This window comes from Erpetoichthys calabaricus, chromosome 8, assembly GCF_900747795.2.
Source record: "Erpetoichthys calabaricus chromosome 8, fErpCal1.3, whole genome shotgun sequence".
NCBI lineage: Eukaryota > Metazoa > Chordata > Cladistia > Polypteriformes > Polypteridae > Erpetoichthys > Erpetoichthys calabaricus.
This window is the reverse complement of record NC_041401.2, coordinates 22,145,768-22,166,210: the sequence shown is the minus strand read 5'-3', so window position 1 is coordinate 22,166,210 and position 20,443 is coordinate 22,145,768. Positions and strand designations below refer to the sequence as shown.

General features: G+C 40.4%; 1 protein-coding gene across 3 annotated transcripts in view; it reads left to right on the top strand.

Annotated features, from left to right (window-relative positions):
* col28a2a (collagen, type XXVIII, alpha 2a) overlaps positions 1-20,443 on the top strand; it is a 172,781-nt gene that overhangs the window by 24,700 nt on the left and 127,638 nt on the right. For all 3 annotated transcript variants that reach the window (XM_051930610.1, XM_051930611.1, XM_051930609.1), the window contains exons 4-5: positions 5,282-5,302; positions 7,103-7,162. In XM_051930610.1, the coding sequence (XP_051786570.1) occupies positions 5,282-5,302; positions 7,103-7,162 (81 nt within the window). The remainder of the gene's footprint in view (positions 1-5,281; positions 5,303-7,102; positions 7,163-20,443) is intronic.

Sequence of the window (20,443 nt, the reverse complement as noted above, 5' to 3'; positions counted from 1 at the left end):
CAGTTTTTTACTTTTTTAGCTCGATGAAATTACTGCTCATCCATTCCAAAATACAATTCAGACGTTGGATCAGAGAGTCCAGAGTTTCGGGGTCGGCAGGTACTATAGAGCTGCATGTCATCTGGGTAGCTGTGGTAGCTCACCTCGTGCTTTGCTATAATCTGGCCTAATGGGAGCCTGGAGATTAAAGATAACAGCAGGCCCAGAACTGATCCTTGTGGCACACCGTACACAATATCAAGGAGCTACAATCTCCTCAACTAACAAAGAATTTTCTACCTGTTAAATCTGGCTGAAACCAATTCAAGACAGTACCACAGACAGGGTCGGATATCCCATAAGGCCAACCTAGGCCATGGCCTAGAGCACAGCAGTCGGGGGGGGGCATATATACAGAAGAAATAACAACCAAATATTTACACATTTTCAGTATTATTTTGAAAAGGCAATATAAAATGTTGTTTTGTAAATTTACATCCATATAGCTGACAACCTTAAAGCAGAACTTGAGAAAAGGTCAGTTGCTTACAAATAGTTTGGCGAAAGATTTGGTGCTATTACAAAATTCTGATCACTGACTTCTCCTGAACTTGAAGAAGAGAGAAGAAACCTGCTTTTGATTTTCAAAGATGATCTGGAACCCACTCTATGCTTTGAACTTGTCCATCTAAAATCTCACATAACTGATTGCAACATTGGGACTAAAAACCCCTTAGCACTTTGCAAGTGGCTATACTACAATCAGTTTATCCAAACGTTGGCATTTTATTAAGGATGTTTGTCTGCACGCCACTGACGAATTCCTCGGCTGAAAGGTCTTCTTCTTCTCTGAAAAGAATCAAGGATCATTTAAGATCTACGGTGCAGCAAAATAAGCTTAATGCCCTTGCACTTCTTTGCATTGACGCAGATGGGACAAAAGCGCGAAGGAAGAAATTCGTGTAGGTTTTTAAGACGACTTGGAAAAATTCGATGGGAAGTTTTTTTGTAGGTGTTAATGTTATGCAACTTCATAAGTAGTGTAGTCTTAAATTAAAAATATAATGTGGTTCAATGATTATAAAGATTGTATTAAGGGCTTATATGTTTGAAAAATAAACTATTACATATTAAATTGAAAATCATAAATCAACTTTTTGAGGAGGGGGCACAGAATTATGTGCTTTGGCCTAGGGCGTAGAAATGTGTAAATCTAGCCCTGACCACAGAGGCCCACCCTTTCACTAGGTCGAATTTTGAGAACAAAATTATGTTTTGGAGCAGGACGAGGGTTGTCTATTCTTTATTTATCTTTGTAATTTTATTTATAGTTCATTTACAAAATGATCAGATTACCAGAAACGAGAATGTTGCACTCCAGGTTGCACTGTGAGCCAGTGATACAGAAAGAGAGAAGAATCAGTGATTTGGTGTTTTACAGTCCAGTGTCTGAGCTGTTAGGCCACACTACCAGACTTTTGAAATTTCTTTCACTATTATTTTGCAGCAAAAAATCCATCAAGTTATTAAAAAACATAATTTTGTTAAATCGTCGGGTTAGGCCTTATCAGTGAAACTTGATTAATCTCTTCATAAAATTTCAGGGCATTTTTACCATTGCCAACTTAGTGAGAATAGCTTTCATGAAGACAATTTTTTTTTACTTCTAATACATTTTCATGTGAAATGTCATTTTTCAATCATGGCTGCATTATCATAAAATAACAATTTAAAGATGATTAAATAATATTTAAATGTATTTTGTAAATATGCATGTTCTTGCTTTGTGACCACAGTTGCCAGTATGGGCTCCGCCTCATCTGTGACACTGAATTATATTAAATGAGTCTGAATATCTTATGGTATTCAATGTTATAAACACTGTGGCCGGGCGCAGGAATGACAGAAGAGCATTTGATAATTTGGGGTGCCAACCGGGTCATCCTGTTTAATGAGAAAGCAAGATAAATGAAAATTATGCTAAAGACAAACAAAAACAAAGGTATCAGAGCTTATCTTCTGACAGTCACTTTTGGGAGGTCCGACTGGTGGCACAATCCACTGGAAAATGAAACCTCCTTCTGGGCGTCTGGTGGCGGTGGGACCAGAAGGGGCGTAGTTAGGTGCCCTCACTGGGCGGTTTCTCAGCACTGCAGGGATCACATTACCTTGTCAGTGCTGCAGGTCATTACATACCTTGACAGAGCCCATGAGGCGATTTGTTTTTTATTATTTTTATACAAAGATACAGACTTTTGCCTAAGTATCGAAATTTAACACTATTAAATTCTTCATCACAATAACATTTTGGAGTCATGCTTTCAGTACTTGTTCCTCTTAAATGTTCCCCTTGTGAGCTTTAAATTTAAGTTCACATTGCATTCATCCTAAGGGAATCCTGACATGATAAAAAAGTACAGCAGTGTCTGATTACTTTGGAACTCAATATATTTCATTTGTTGTACTTAAAACGAAAGAAGCACATGTTCAGCCATGCTTACACTTGTAAACATTGAGATTCTTGCTGATAAAATTCCACTGTACATCTTCATGTAGGAATCCAGAAGTCATTCTTGGATAAGAATGACAGCTGATGTCATTTATATTATTCAGATGTTCATAAAATAAGACTTCCTTTATGGACAGCTATAAAGGGTGCCTCTGTTTGCCACACTGACCCATATCACATAAATGTACAGAATATGGTTGGCTTGAGATGGTTTTCCTATCAGATGATCTGCAAAGGGGGGAAAAAAGACATTAGTGCACTTTGTCAAACCCTGACCCATCATTCCATCTTTAGTTAAGCCCATTGATTGCCACCTATGCGCATGTGTGTGACTATATATATATATATATATATATATATATATAATTTATTTATATTTATATAGTATATATACATATAAGGGGCGGCACGGTGGCGCAGTGGTAGCGCTGCTGCCTCGCAGTTAGGAGACCCGGGTTCACTTCCCAGGTCCTCCCTGTGTGGAGTTTGCATGTTCTCCCCGTGTCTGTGTGGGTTTCCTCCGGGCACTCCGGTTTCCTCCCACAGTCCACAGACATGCAGGTTAGGTGGATTGGCGATTCTAAATTGGCCCTAGTGTGTGGTTGGTGTGTGGGTGTGTTTGTGTGTGTCCTGCGGTGGGTTGGCACCCTGCCCAGGATTGGTTCCCTGCCTTGTGCCCTGTGTTGGCTGGGATTGGCTCCAGCAGACCCCCGTGACCCTGTGTTCGGATTCAGCGGGTTGGAAAATGGATGGATGGATGGATGGATATACATATAAAATTGTCGAAGTCTGCCTCTCACACAATTACTCACAAATTACTGGGACATGACCCCGATTTTGGTCTTGGTCTTGATCGAATGCTTATGACCTAATACATACTGGGAAAGCAAAAAATCCGAAGTGGCAACAACCTCATAAACTGACCTGTGTTTCGAGGGTTTATTATGGAAAGTGATTGGCAAATGTAATGACAGGGTGGAAAGAAAAAGGTCCACCAGTGACATATGCTGAGCGTCAAGCAGATCACAGAGACTGATGACAAGACAGACAACACCCTCTAGTCTTCTGACATGCATGCATGCCAATTTATAAAACACTGAATATGATTGATTCATGTCATGACTGGCCATCTGGTTTTATATTTTACTAGTGGATTTTGCCCCCTGCTCGTTTCGCTCACCCACCCAGGAAATTCTACGCGCCAGCCACTTCACATCTCTGCCACTTGCGTTGTGAAGAGGAGGGCTGAACACACCCCAAGGAGACGCGGTCGCTCATCCGAAACCCCCTCTTAAACGGTGATACAATGAGAAACAAATAGTTTTTTTTTTTACCTCCTCTTTGCTTGATCAGCTGCTGCCATGCAGCACTTCGAACATTTAAATGCCTGTACAGCAGCTGTCCTTTTGTCTCACTGCCTTGTCTCGCGGGACGTTAAAGTGTCTCCAAGAAAATCACGTCTCGTCTCCTTCCAAGCTTTGCAAGATTTTTTTTTATAACAGAGTGATATTGGTCATATGTCGATCTCAAAGTGCTCAGTTCATTGCAGTTAAGACTGTGTGGACCTGCCTCACACCATTTGCTTGTGATCAGAGACTATCCTGACCAAGGCAGGAGATTGCAGATGAGCACATAGCCATACCAATGAAGTTAAGCAGAGGAGCAGACCCCTAAGTTCTGTTCTTTAAGTACTTGCTCATCGGTATCTCACTGTTACTTCCGCTCTCTCTTCCATACACACACACTACATGGCTCTGTCTTTTTTGACAACATCTCTCTTCCAGTTCTGCTCGGCCCCACCACACTTTTCATGTGAAAAACTCCACTGCAGTCTGCAGGTCTGCAGTTATGGCACATGGCAATGATGAACCAGTGTTAGATGTTCAGTAATCACTTCTGATTTACTATGGGACCTTTAATTCACCTTCCCTCCAATTGTGAAAAAATCATCAAGATTACCTTAAAATATCTTTGTAAAAGTGAAGGCCTAAGAACAAAGCTATTGTAACAACAAAAGAAGAGGAGTCAAAGAAAAAGTTGGGGTACCACCACATATTTAAAAAGCTTCTGTAAAAGACCAAATGTCACTCTATCTATCTATCTATCTATCTATCTATCAGTGCCTTACAAATCTATCTATCTGTCTATCTATTATATAGTGCCTTTCATCTGTCTATCTATCTATCTGTCTATCTATCTATCTATCTAATGATGATAATCAAAAAGGTTGTAAAAGAAAATGCACATACAGGTGCTAAATACGCTGAAAGAAAGTAGCACTTCTGAGTCATAGCCTCAATTGTCTCAGTCACAGGTCCACAATGAACACCCAATTCTGGTGTCCTCTTGGGTTTTATAGTGCTCTCTCAGAGGAGGTGGAGCTTTGATGGAGTTCATTTGTCATCCAATAGGCATCCCAATGAGCTATGGGTGAAAAGAGAAATGGTGTTAACAACAGTGCCATCTCTCAACTTGGGGTGGTATTGCTGACCTCCTGCAGATGTCCCCTTAGGACTCGTGCTTGACCCTATATATCCTAAGTCTTATTTGTTTGGTGAACCTGTTCTTAGTTACAGTATTTTATTAAATTGTACAGTTATTTAATCTGTGTACCTTTCTAGTGACCTAATACAAAAATATTTTTAAATAAAACTATCTGCTTCACAGTTACTGTAATTTAACTGCTCGTGGAATGCACTTCAGCACTAAGCAGCATCAGTCTGCTTTGATTGCTAAAATGTGAATTGTGTTTTTAAATTATTTTATTAATCATCCTCCTTTTCATTTTTACAGACAGAAATTGCAGAGGAAGGGGTAAGTGTCATTATTTTTGTTTCCATTACTGAAAAATAATTTAAGCTATTTGATAAACTATATTTAATTATCGGCAATTAAACTTGTCTTTGATGTTACGTTTCAGCCAGGCTTACATCCCTGGCTCAAGTATGATCCTTGTTTACTCTTACCTTTTGTTATTTTATTTTAGGATTTGTTTTATTTTTTTAAATGTGGTGTTGTTTGTTTTCTGCTCTGTTACGTTTCTATATTTCACTTTGGTTTATCTGCCCTGCCTCCCGTGTGCTGCGCCAAAGGAGGCAGGGCCACCTATTTAAGTGCCTGAAGTGTTGGTTCACAGCTAGAACTTAACGTTAAGTCAAAGCTCCAAGTGCTTTGGATCTTCAGCAATTGTGTTTGATTTCTGAATTCCTGTTTGTGATTTTTGGCTTTGTTTGGACTTACTGACTGTGATGTTTATTTGTTTTGAATTTGGATTCATTAGCATTTTTCTTTTTTTTTTTTGCTCCTTTTCCTGCCTTTACTTTTTTCTTATTCCATTTTCTGGAAAAAAAATGTATAAATATGAAAGGAATTTTATTTTTTTGTTGTTGTTGTTTCTTGGCAACAGAGGTTCATGGTTTCTCTGTCATGAGAATTTTTAACTTTTGTTACTTGAAAGTTCCATTTTCAGGCTTCTATAGGCCTGTCTTTTGAGTTTGAGGCCAGGCTGCATGGGGTGAGGCCAATCCAGTGTGTCTAGACCTAATATGAGAGCAGGCTTTTCATGTGTTTTTTGAGGCCTGCTTCCCTTTTTCTGTTTCCAAGTTGCAGAAATGCAAGAGTTGAACTCATCTGTGTATTATTTAGTCTGATATGTATATTTTATTTGGTCTATTTTGAGGTTTTGATATGTGAAGAAAATATTTCTGAAGTTTTCTGATTGATCTTGAAAGGAAAAGGTTTTTTATTTTATGTTTTTTTATATTTTAACACAATGCCTAGTTAGTTGATGGTGTAACCGTAATTGTTGTGCTGTTGGCATTACAGGAAGTGACAATATTAATGTGGCACCATTTAGATAATGCCTCATCCTTCAGTGGATTTAAAATTCTTTGTTATTCTTAGTGATGGCTAGCTTTCAAACAAGTGGGCCTTAGCTGTAGGATTTATGAATTGGTTTCAATCTCTTTTCTCCATTTGATGTTCATTTTTGTCTTTCACCTTCAGTTCCTTGTTTTCCAGTTTTGTATTCTGTCCCTTTGCTATCACTGCCTGAATACCCACACTTTGTCTATTGTTTTCAATGAGGTCTCCTTCTAAAGTGGACGTCACATTATGGGACCTTTTATGGAGGGGGTATGTCATGATTTGCAGACCACTGTGGCTGATCTTACTGCTGCACCATGTTAAATTACACAGCCCATGTTACATTAATTTGACTCAACGCCGATCTTCCAGGACAGTTGTGCTGGAAGTTGTGCTTTTCTGACAGCTGATAGCATGCTGCCTGATGGAAATGCCACTGTTTGAAAGGTTAACAGCTGTGGCAAGTTCAGCAGCAATCCCTGCCCTGTTTATTCTTTTTCTATTCTGTTATGGTACATAAAAAACGAGACAGCAGACGGACGAGTTTCTCTTCTGTTCGTGGGGTCCACTGCCGATGTGATGCCTGGCGGAGCTGCTGCTGTACGAAGGGTTAATAGCTGTGGTGCATTCAGCCACGGCCTTGCCCTTTTTTTATTTTTTCCATGCTAATTATAAAATTTGTACCTCAAGTATTGTGATTTCATCAAACTGAAACCTTTCACAGTTAATCCAAACTTTGTTTTATTCAAGTGCCCACTGGATCAGAAATGTGCTTGCGAAAAAGGGGAGAGAGGACTTTCCGGCTCACCTGTGAGTATTACTTGGACTTTTTTCCTTCAGATCATACAGTATAATGTTAAAGATGCAGAAGTAATGTTAATGAATGTACCATCTGTCTAAAATGTTAATATTAAGATAATTTGGTTTCACGTATGAACAACATAAACTCAATTTCAGAACTATATCTGTAACTCTTTGTGACCTGCTATAGACGTATTATAGGTTGCCAGCTTCTGTCATGGTTTGGCTTGCATGGTTGGTCTCTTACCTGGCCAGGAGGCCTTTTTAATGGAAGGATGTGGGTAGACAAGCACTCTGAAAAGGTTAGTTAGTGGTACCGTTATAATGGATGGACAGGGGGAGACAGCTTCCAGGGGCCATGTGCATCCCCAGTACACTGCTGTGCATCCTGTTAAGACACCTGTAGGGCTGCATGGGACTTGTAGTTTTGGTGGGCAGCCCTGTTGCCCTCAGGTGCTTCTAGGGGGAGCTGCAGGAAGGCAGGCTCTCCTGTCATGGGGAGCTTCACCCTGACCTGCAAGAGCTTCCTGGGTACAATGTGATAACACTGGAAGTGCTCCTGGGTCCGGCATAAAGGAGGCTGCCTCGCTTCACCAGGGGAGTTGGAGTCGGGTGGAAGAGGACAAAGCTCACCTGGGAGGAGTGAAGATGAAGAAAGAGAATTGTGTTTTGCTGCTATTACAAAGAAGGCTTTTGTAAGGTTTTTTGCATAGTAAAACATGCATTTGCACCAGGGATATGTGCTTGTGAGGTTTTGTCTGGAGTTTGGGGTACTTCACCACCCTCTATGGGCCACAATAGATCGACAGATAGATGTCTGATAGGCACTATATAATAGATAGATAGATAGATAGATAGATAGATAGATAGATAGATAGATAGATAGATAGATAGATAGATAGATAGATAGATAGATAGATAGATAGATAGATAGATAGATAGATAGATAGATAGATAGATAGATAGATAGATAGATAGATAGATAGATGAAAGGCACTATATGATAGATAGATAGATAGATAGATAGATAGATAGATAGATAGATAGATAGATAGATAGATAGATAGATAGATAGATAGATAGATAGATAGATAGATGAAAGGCACTATATGATAGATAGATAGATAGATAGATAGATAGATAGATAGATAGATAGATAGATAGATAGATAGATAGATAGATAGATTGTTTTTTTTAAATAAAAAAAAATCTAACTTTATTGAATAAACACAGAAAATTAAACATAACAGTAAACCAAACGCAATCTTAAGTCTTACAGAAAACATATATACACATTCCTATTGATGAATATTCAGTTTCAAAAACATTACATACTCAGAATTGTTCTTAGAATAAAACATATATTTATCCCTCCCATTGTTTCCACCCTCCAATCCCTCTTATCCTTAGTATTCTTTATTATCTCAAATCTATAAATAAGTAAAAACAAACACCAAACTCAGAGCACAAATTGTAAATTTTTATCATCAGCACATTTACAAAGTACATTATTTATGCACCACAATTCCTTAAAATGTGCTAAATTATTTGTAGACTTATAAAAATTAAAATCCACTAATATTCTACTTTCGCACACTTTTCTAAAAAAGACAATAACGTCTTCAATCCCACTCCCAGTAATTTTGTTTTTACGGGTCTTCCATATTCACAGTTTTGCTTGCCAGATAATAAAATTAATTAAGTTCATATTTTCACTGGTTTGTCATGTAATTTTCACCCCAAACACAAACACCGTGCTATTATACAGGACCCCCAGCCCTTCTACTATTCTTTCTATTACAGTAAAGAAGCTCTGGAGTCTCTCACAGTACATAAAAGCATGATAAACAGTTTTCCTCAGACCACAAAAAGGACAGCAATCAGAAACCCCCGGACATATAATCGATAAGAAGGAGTTCACCGCTAGTATCCCATGCACCAACCTCCACTGCAGGTCTCCCACCCTACTGGCCAAAGGTGGCTTGTACAACGACCTCCAGGCGGGGTTCAGTCCTTGAGGGGCTCCGAGTTTGTCTCTCCAAGGTGTGTCGTGTCTACGTGTCCTCAGCTGTTCCAGGTTGTTCACCTTAACGCACATCCTATAAAGCTGCTTCCCCGGCACCGTAGGCAGAGATAACGCCTCAAGAGACCGTAAGGCTAAAACATCGGTCTCACCGTCCCTCAGTTCAACAGCTGGAGATACTGTAAGTGTTGGAAAAGGCGTTTCGTCAGTTGGTTTCAGTCGTGAGGTGAACATTCTGTGCAGGAGTGTCATGGATTCCCCGTTCAGTGATGATCTTATCTTACACAGAAACTTCTCCATGAGGCGTACTGAGTGCACTCCTGTTTCCTCTGCTACCACTTGTGCACTTTTCCAAGTGTAATTTTCCCAGTCAATTATGTCCTTTATTGTGGTTATTCTATGTATTATGAAATGCTGAATAAAGTTTTCAGAAAGTCCAGTAGCAGTGCCAACAGCAGGATTGTAGAGCAGCGGTTCATCAAGGACCCAAAAAGAGGAAAGGTCATCACAGTCCTTTTTGATCGACAGTAGTTGCCACGCTGCTAGAAGGCTTTTATAAAACTCTGGCACATGTAAAGTCCCGATCTTATCAAAATGGCACAGCAGTAAACTTTTACCAAGTCCCAAATGCCTGGCCTGTTTAAAGAAAAGTGCGGCCAAGTTCATCCACTGGCTCTGCTCAACAGGGTACAGCAGTTTCTGAATGGTCTGAAGATGGAAAGCAGCAATCCTGCTGGTAATGTCAACAAGTCCTTGTCTGCCTTCATCCAACGGCAAGAAAAGAACGCCCTTCCGTATCCAATGGGTACCATTCCAAAAGAAATCCATGATTGCTTCCTGTATCTGCTGAACAAGCACAGGTGGAGGTTGCAGACAAATACATTTGTGCCACAGGCTGGAGGTCACCAGGTTATTAATTACCAGCATCCATCCTCTATAAGATAACTGAGGGAGTATCCACTTCCACTTAGTGAGCCGAGCTGTAACCTTGTCCAACAGACCCTCCCAGTTCTTTTGGATGTAGTGGTCATCTCCGAGATGGACTCCCAAGTACAGGAAACCCCCAGTTGTCCATTGCAGACCCCCTTCCAGTCGAGGAGGACTACATCCTGTCGAGTTCCCAACAAAGCACTGCACTGCTTTTATTCCAGTTAATTTTGGCCGAAGACGCTTTACTGTAATTTCACAGACAGTTCGTTAGTTTGTCCAAATCCTTCTGGTCTTTGATGACAACTGCAAGATCATCAGCATAAGCCGTGACTTTCACAGGGTCCATTTTGCAGTTGGGGATGGTGAGACCAGTCAGCACCTTCCTCAGATGCACCAGGAAAGGCTCCAACGCCAGAGCATATAACATACCGGACAAAGAGCAGCCCTGTCTGACTCCTCTTCTGACGCTGAAAGGTGCGCACAAACCACCATTGACCTTGATTATACCAGAAATATCACTATAAAGCAATCGAATATAATTAATAAAAGACTCCCCAAACCCAAAAGCCTTCATGGTATTCCATAAAAAAGAGTGACTGACTCTATCAAAAGCTTTTTCCTGGTCAAGAAATATAAGACCAGTCTGAAAATCAAACAGTTTTGCAGCAGCTAAAATGTCCCGAATTAAAAAAATGTTATTAAAAATGGACCTGCCAGCCACGCAGTAATTCTGATCAGGATGCACCAGTCTCCCTAAAACTTGGACCATCCTGTTGGCTAAGGCTTTGGAGAGAACTTTATAGTCTGCGCATAAGAGAGACACTGGCCGCCAGTTCTTAATGAGACACAAGTCTCCCTTCTTCGGCAGCAGCGTGATCACAGCTCTACGGCAGCTTTGAGGTAACAAACCAGTTTTGAAACTCCACCGAAACACTTCCAACAAGTCCAGACCAATGACATCCCAGAACTCTTTGTAAAATTCCACTGGAATGCCATCGATTCCCGGGACCTTCCCTGTATTCAGCTGTCCCAGGGCTGTGGTGAGTTCTGCGAAGGTCACCTCACTATTTAGATCTGCCACGTCTGCGTTGGGAAGCTGCGGTAAGTCCTGCAAAAAGGCCTGTTGGTCTTCACTGCCACCATCTCCATCTGCAGCAAACAAAAGTTCATAAAATTCGCGGACCACCTGCCTTATTTTGCTGGGCTCTTGTGTTTCTCTGCCATCAGGTGTTCTTATACAATGTAAGAGTTTACTCTGCGAGTTTTTTTTCTCTAAACCAAAAAAGTACTGCGTTGGTGCATCCATCTCAGTCAACCGCTGAAAGCGGGCCCTCACTAAAGCCCCCTGAGCCCTGGTCTCAAGCAGGTGGGCCAACCCCAGTTTAGCAGTAGTCAGGCTCGCCTGCAGCTGCTCATTTGGACCCTTCTCTAGTTGTTGAAACTCAGCTATTTGATTTTCCAAAGCTGCCATTTCTGACCGCAATACTTGGGTGACATTTCTGGTATACTCCTGACACAGAGCCCGAATGTGACTCTTCCCAACCTCCCACCACTGTTGTAAGCTGGTGAACTCCTTCTTCATAGCCTTCCAACCTCCCCAGAAATGAACAAATAATTCCTTAAAATTCTGATCTTTGAGGAGGAGTGTGTTAAAATGCCAGTGTGGACTACGGGGTCTGTACCCGTTAAAAAGAAGTGAACAACACACCAGACTGTGATCGGAGAAGCCAGTAGGCACAATAGAGCACACTTTAAATAACCCTAACAGGTGCTTAAAACTGTAAAAATGATCGAGTCTCGCCATTGAGATCGTGTTTCCACTCGTCCTCCCCCACGTGTATTGCCGACAAGTCTCATTTTTAGACCTCCATACATCTTCCAGCCCAACGTCCTTAATTATTTTTCCCAGAGCTCGCGCTGAGCGAGGGTGCGGTTCCAGTCCATTGTTTCTATCCATCCTTGAGTCAAGTGTACAATTAAAATCCCCTCCTAACACCACCACTTCTTCAGGGTCACACTTAGATAAAAGATCTCTTAACTTGGTAAAGAAGTGGAGCCTCTCCTCACCCTCATTCGGGGCGTACACATTAATAAAAGTGACAACGCTGCCTTGAAGTTTTACTGTCACTTTTAGGAGTCTCCCTTTCACCAACTCATCCGTCCTGCAGACTTCTACTTGAAGCCCTCCAAGAAATAAAATGGCCACTCCAGCACTAACATTTGTCCCATTGCTAAAGAAAATGTCCCCTTTCCAATCCCTGCTCCACTCCCACTGATTTTGCTCATCAATGTGGGTTTCTTGTAGAACGGTGACATTCAAATCTTTTTGTCTTATAAAATCAAAAAGTGCGACCCTCTTATCAGGACTTCTCCCCCCATTAATATTTAGGGTTCCTATGTGTACACTTGCCATGATACCTGAATATATAGATGAACACACAATGAAACACAGGGACCACCACAAATACTGTGGAGTGGATTTAACAGGGGGCTTAGCCATTAGGTGGTGTTTAAATTGGACTGTTTCCTCAGTTTACTGGTTAAATTCTTGAGCCTCACGAGCTCTTTAACGTCAAACATCACGGAGGCTGCTTTGTCCCGTCGCAACCCGCGGACAGACGATATAAAGAGCTCAATGTCTGGGAAAAACTCAGCCACGTCCACCCCCTTTTTACCGGCGGTGTTCACCAAAAACTCTTTCACACTCTGAGCGCTGTAACCCCCCCTGGCTTTTAACTCTGGGGGCTCCGAGGCAGCAGACCCATCGGAGATATTACCGTCATCGGTCTCTTCCCTGACATTCCCTGCAATTGAACCGTCATCGGCCGTCTCCGCGAAGACGGGAAAATCCTCCTGACAGGGACCATAGGCGGGATCCTCTCCAATGACCCCCGAGCCCTGACTTAAAACAAGTTTCTTACGTGCCCGCTCTTCTCTTTCTCCTTGCCTCTTCTGAGCAGGACGTTTAAATTCACCTTTTTCTTCAGGCTCGTTGCTGCCTCCCTTGTCCATGTCTATGTCTCCCCACACACTTTCTGCTGCTGCTGTTGTCTGACCTACAGTCTCGTTACCGCCTTCATTCGGCTCATCCCTGGGAGGCACCTGATCCTCTAGCCCCTCAGATCTTGAGGCATTTCTATTCTTAACGCCCTGCACCTCTACAAGCGCCTCTGCGCCATCAGCCACTACAGGACGATCTTTCACTTCCTGCCCCTCTTTTTCTGTAACTGCATGGTCAGTTTTCTTGTGCCCATGTTGTCTCTCAGGACACTGTTTGATTAAATGGGCTTCACTCCCGCACCCAAAACATCTCATTTCATTCGAAGTGACAAAAATTACATAATCAAAACCGTCCACTCTGAACTTCATTGCCACGTTTAAATCATCGTCCATTCTATTTAAAACCATATAAACTTGTCTCCTAAAAGACAAGACACGTTTTAAATCCGGCGATTTACAGTCTAAAGGGATATAACGAATTTTAGACACCAAACGTCCATGCCGCTCCAACTCTTTTGCTATGGTTTCATTCTTGAGAAATGGCGGCACATTCGAAATCGTCACTCTGCGGGACGGGACGGCTAAAGGGGAAACCTGTACAAAGGAGCCATTAATCACAACCCCTTTCTCAACCACTATGGGAACTAAATCCTCACAGCTCAGGAAAGCAACGATAGACCCGCTCATTCGTGAAGCCGACTTGATATTCTCACATCCTACCACTTCACCTACTGCCAACACCCCCGCCTCCAAAGGGACAAACTCCTCCGATATAAATTTAATCCCATGGCGGCGGCTTAGACACTCAAGATTCGCAGCCATTACGGCTGCCGTGGCCTAAGCCACTCAGTACAAAACAAGTTTTAGCTGTTTACACCAAAGAAAGATAGAAATAAGAAAGTAGAATATCAGAAGAAAAAAGAAAAACCACACTCACCGCACCGCGTCCACCACGAGGCACACTCGCAAACACTCGAAACAACCACCCAGCATGCACAGCGACAGCGAAACAGGAAGGAGATAGATAGATAGATAGATAGATAGATAGATAGATAGATAGATAGATAGATAGATAGATAGATAGATAGATATGTGAAAGGCACTATATGATAGATAGATAGATAGATAGATAGATAGATAGATAGATAGATAGATAGATAGATAGATAGATAGATAGATAGATATGTGAAAGGCACTATATGATAGATAGATAGATAGATAGATAGATAGATAGATAGATAGATAGATAGATAGATAGAGAGATAGATAGATAGATAGATAGATAGATATGTGAAAGGCACTATATGATAGATAGATAGATAGATAGATAGATAGATAGATAGATAGATAGATAGATAGATAGATAGATAGATAGATAGATATGTGAAAGGCACTATAGATAGATAGATAGATATGTGAAAGGCACTATATGATAGATAGATATGTGAAAGGCACTATATGATAGATAGATAGATAGATAGATAGATAGATAGATAGATAGATAGATAGATACAGTGGTGTGAAAAACTATTTGCCCCCTTCCTGATTTCTTATTCTTTTGCATGTTTGTCACACAAAATGTTTCTGATCATCAAACACATTTAACCATTAGTCAAATATAACACAAGTAAACACAAAATGCAGTTTTTAAATGATGGTGTTTATTATTTAGGGAGAAAAAAAATCCAAACCTACATGGCCCTGTGTGAAAAAGTAATTGCCCCCTTGTTAAAAAATAACCTAACTGTGGTGTATCACACCTGAGTTCAATTTCCGTAGCCACCCCCAGGCCTGATTACTGCCACACCTGTTTCAATCAAGAAATCACTTAAATAGGAGCTGCCTGACACAGAGAAGTAGACCAAAAGCACCTCAAAAGCTAGACATCATGCCAAGATCCAAAGAAATTCAGGAACAAATGAGAACAGAAGTAATTGAGATCTATCAGTCTGGTAAAGGTTATAAAGCCATTTCTAAAGCTTTGGGACTCCAGCGAACCACAGTGAGAGCCATTATCCACAAATGGCAAAAACATGGAACAGTGGTGAACCTTCCCAGGAGTGGCCGGCCGACCAAAATTACCCCAAGAGCACAGAGACGACTCATCCGAGAGGTCACAAAAGACCCCAGGACAACGTCTAAAGAACTGCAGGCCTCACTTGCCTCAATTAAGGTCAGTGTTCACGACTCCACCATAAGAAAGAGACTGGGCAAAAACGGCCTGCATGGCAGATTTCCAAGACGCAAACCACTGTTAAGCAAAAAGAACATTAGGGCTCGTCTCAATTTTGCTAAGAAACATCTCAATGATTGCCAAGACTTTTGGGAAAATACCTTGTGGACTGAAGAGTCAAAAGTTGAACTTTTTGGAAGGCAAATGTCCCGTTACATCTGGCGTAAAAGGAACACAGCATTTCAGAAAAAGAACATCATACCAACAGTAAAATATGGTGGTGGTAGTGTGATGGTCTGGGGTTGTTTTGCTGCTTCAGGACCTGGAAGGCTTGCTGTGATAGATGGAACCATGAATTCTACTGTCTATCAAAAAATCCTGAAGGAGAATGTCTGGCCATCTGTTCGTCAACTCAAGCTGAAGCGATCTTGGGTGCTGCAACAGGACAATGACCCAAAACACACCAGCAAATCCACCTCTGAATGGCTGAAGAAAAACAAAATGAAGACTTTGGAGTGGCCTAGTCAAAGTCCTGACCTGAATCCAATTGAGATGCTATGGCATGACCTTAAAAAGGCGGTTCATGCTAGAAAACCCTCAAATAAAGCTGAATTACAACAATTTTGCAAAGATGAGTGGGCCAAAATTCCTCCAGAGCGCTGTAAAAGACTCATTGCAAGTTATCGCAAACGCTTAATTGCAGTTATTGCTGCTAAGGGTGGCCCAACCAGTTATTAGGTTCAGGGGGCAATTACTTTTTCACACAGGGCCATGTAGGTTTGGATTTTTTTTTCTCCCTAAATAATAAAAACCACCATATACAAACTGCATTTTGTGTTTACTTGTGTTATATTTGACTAATGGTTAAATGTGTTTGATGATCAGAAACATTTTGTGTGACAAATATGCAAAAGAATAAGAAATCAGGAAGGGGGCAAATAGTTTTTCACACCACTGTAGATAGATAGATAGATAGATAGATATGTGAAAGGCACTATAGATAGATAGATAGATATGTGAAAGGCACTATATGATAGATAGATAGATAGATAGATAGATAGATAGATAGATAGATAGATAGATAGATAGATAGATAGATAGATAGATAGATAGATAGATAGATAGATATGTGAAAGGCACTATATGATAGATAGATAGATAGATAGATAGATAGATAGATAGATAGATAGATAGATAGATAGATAGATAGATAGATAGATATGTGAAAGGCACTATATGATAGATAGATAGATAGATAGATAGATAGATAGATAGATAGATAGATAGATATGTGAAAGGCACTATATGATAGATAGATAGATAGATAGATAGATAGATAGATAGATAGATAGATAGATAGATAGATAGATAGATAGATAGATATGTGAAAGGCACTATATGATAGATAGATAGATAGATAGATAGATAGATAGATAGATAGATAGATAGATAGATAGATATGTGAAAGGCACTATAGATAGATAGATAGATAGATAGATAGATAGATAGATAGATAGATAGATAGATAGATAGATAGATATGTGAAAGGCACTATATGATAGATAGATAGATAGATAGATAGATAGATAGATAGATAGATAGATAGATAGATAGATAGATAGATAGATATGTGAAAGGCACTATATGATAGATAGATAGATAGATAGATAGATAGATAGATAGATAGATAGATAGATAGATAGATAGATAGATATGTGAAAGGCACTATATGATAGATAGATAGATAGATAGATAGATAGATAGATAGATAGATAGATAGATAGATAGATAGATATGTGAAAGGCACTATAGATAGATAGATAGATAGATAGATAGATAGATAGATAGATAGATAGATAGATAGATAGATAGATAGATAGATAGATAGATAGATATGTGAAAGGCACTATATGATAGATAGATATGTGAAAGGCACTATATGATAGATAGATAGATAGATAGATAGATAGATAGATAGATAGATAGATAGATAGATAGATATGTGAAAGGCACTATAGATAGATAGATAGATATGTGAAAGGCACTATATGATAGATAGATAGATAGATATGTGAAAGGCACTATATGATAGATAGATAGATAGATAGATAGATAGATAGATAGATAGATAGATAGATAGATAGATAGATAGATAGATAGATATGTGAAAGGCACTATATATTAGATAGATAGATAGATAGATAGATAGATAGATAGATAGATAGATAGATAGATAGATAGATAGATAGATAGATAGATAGATAGATAGATAGATAGATAGATAGATAGATAGATAGTTGAGACATTTGTAAGGTGAGATCAGAATTTGTCATCAAAAACATGAAAGCATGGGTCCAACCTGCTTTGTATCAATGGTTCAGGCTGGTGGTGGTGGTGGTGTAATAATGTGGGGAATATTTTCTTGCCATACATTGGGTCCCTTAGTATCAACTGAGCATCGTTTAAATGCCACAGCCTACCTGAGTGTTGTTGTTGACCAGGATGTTCAGGCCCTGCAAGTACCTGAATGGGAGACCAGTTAGGAAAAGCTTGGGTTGTTGCTGGAAGAGGTGTTGGTGAGGCCAGACAGGGGCACTTACCCTGTGGTCTGAGTGTGGATCCTAATGCCCCAGTGCAGGGACAAGGACACTGCGCTGTAAAAATGGCGCCATCATTTGGATGAGATGTAAAACTGAGGTCCTCACTCTCTGTGGTCATTAAGGATCCCCAGGCATCTTTTGAAAAGAATAAGGCATATCCTGATGTCCTGACTAAATTGCCCTCCATGGCCTGGTCATTACGACCCCCTAATCATTCCCTGTGTCTAATTTACTGTCACTTTCACCCCTTCACCACCTAATAACTAATGTGTGGTGAGAATACTGGCGCAATAATGGCTGCCTTCTCATCATCCAGGTGAGTTCTGCACATTGGTGGTGGATGAAGTGGCTCCCCTCTGTCTAAGCGCGTTGAGTAGCAAGAAAGGAGCTATAAAAATGTAATCAGTTATTATTTATTATTATAAAAAAGACCTAAAGTGCATTTAAGCTTTATATGTTTTTATGTCTTCATAAAAACAAGAAATGACAGAAATCACACAAGTTGCTTTTGATCGCATTCATTCATAGATAATAAAGACATGGAAAAATAAAAGTAGATATTTCATCCAGAAAATACAAGAAGTCAAGCTTTAAAAATATATACTATACAAAATTTATTTATTATTTGTTTTTATTATTTCTCTTGAAGTCATCATTAGCTCATTCAGTTTTACTGAATAACAATACACTCAAGACTTCCACTCATGTATACTACAAACAATATGCTTATAGAGATCTGTCGTAAATAAGTTACAATTGCAGGGTGTGTTTTATGTGTGTCTTAAAAATGAATAAAGTTATCTGTGAGGCAAAGCAGCCACAAGCCAGGTGTTTTCCCAGCACAAAGATTCCACAAATTCTTTAGGCTAGAAAAGTCAGGGAAAGAATAATTATCTCTGTCATTTGTTTAATGACCAGGAAAAGAAAGTGGTCACTGATGGCTTGAGGGGTCACTTAAAGATCTTTCCAGGTGCAACCACTTCAGTTCTGAATTAACCCTCAGCACACCAAACTTAAAGACGCACATTCCTAAGAGAGGCCCACACCCAGACAACTGTTAAAGTTTAATGCCAGTCTGCTTCACTCCGTACATCACAGGGTGTAGTAACACAGTCTGCTCCAACTCCAACTGCTTTACGACAGACAGAGGGGTTTAAAGTAATCAACAGAAGCTGGGACACCTGTGCAAATTGTTTGCTTCAACTTACACGGCTTAGTTTACTTTAAATGCTGTAGAACATCTACAAGTTGTCACCTATTATTTGTTCCCTTAAGAAGGCCCATTTTTAATATTCTGAAATTTCATTTTTCTTCAGTTTTTGCTAACACAAACTTTAAATTTAAACCTCTGGCAGTTGACTGCTTACCTTTTCACCATTGTTGGTCAATCACTGCAAATCAGCTGATTAAATGTGAAGAAACACTGAAAAAAACTGAGATATTCCAAAACTTTTGACAGGTAGTGTATAGATATTATACAGAGTATATATATTGTGACAAACTCCACAAAGAGCCATAGCAAGGTTTGGGGCAGCCACCTGTATATTATTTTCCAGCCTGCAAATTGCAAAATAAATGATAGCACTGATGTGCACAAACAGGAGTCCAAAACAGAACTGAGGGAATAGGAGAAAGGTGGAGGCTTTTAAAGGTCAGGATAGGAAGTGATGTCAGAGGGGCCGGGATCGGAAGAGGTCTTCATCCATATGTTCGGACCCAGAAGTGTTGTCAACAGGGCCAGGTGGAATTTCCCATGAATGGTCTGCAGGAAAGAGCAAGAAAAAGAATCAGTGCACGCGGCAGATCAGATCCTGATCAGATTTGGAATTGCACTTATTCAAGCCATTTAGCTGCCTCCCACGCGCACGTGTGTGACAATATATATATATATATATATATATATATATATATTGTGTAAAACAGCCTGGACACAGACAGGCAGACACCAATGGTTTCAAACCACACACACGTTTATTGTACATTATTTACAGGTGAATGTCCAACAGCTCACAACCCAGTTCCCCAGCACCAAGCACCCTCAGTCCAGGTCACAATGCCTCTCCTTTGCCACCTCCACTCCTCTACTCTGAGCTACAGCCACTTCCACCTGACTCCAGCTGACGAATGGAGGGAGGTGGCCCCTTTTATAATCACGATGAACGTCCGTCGGCACTTCCTGGTTTGGCGGAAGTGCCGGCTGAGCACCCGGAAGCACTCTGGGTGTCCCTGGTAATCCCTCCACCAGCACCTCCAGGTGTGGTGGAAGTGCTGAGGTCCAGGGCTTTTCAGGCACCTGGGTGCCCCCTGACGGTGACCACGGGCACCTATAGGGTTGAGCTTCCATGCTCTGTTCCCCATACCAACCAGGGCGACTGCCCCCTCGTGGTCCGGAGGAGGTGTAATTCCTCTTCCGGTCCTTCTAGGCATCCCGTTTGGGGCGCCACAATATTTGGAACTAGAAATCCACAAAGAGAGAAGATGAACTACGTATCTTAAAATAGTTTTTTATTCCTAAGTTTTCGACAACCAACCAGGTGTCATCATCAGAGGAAAAGGACTAGACA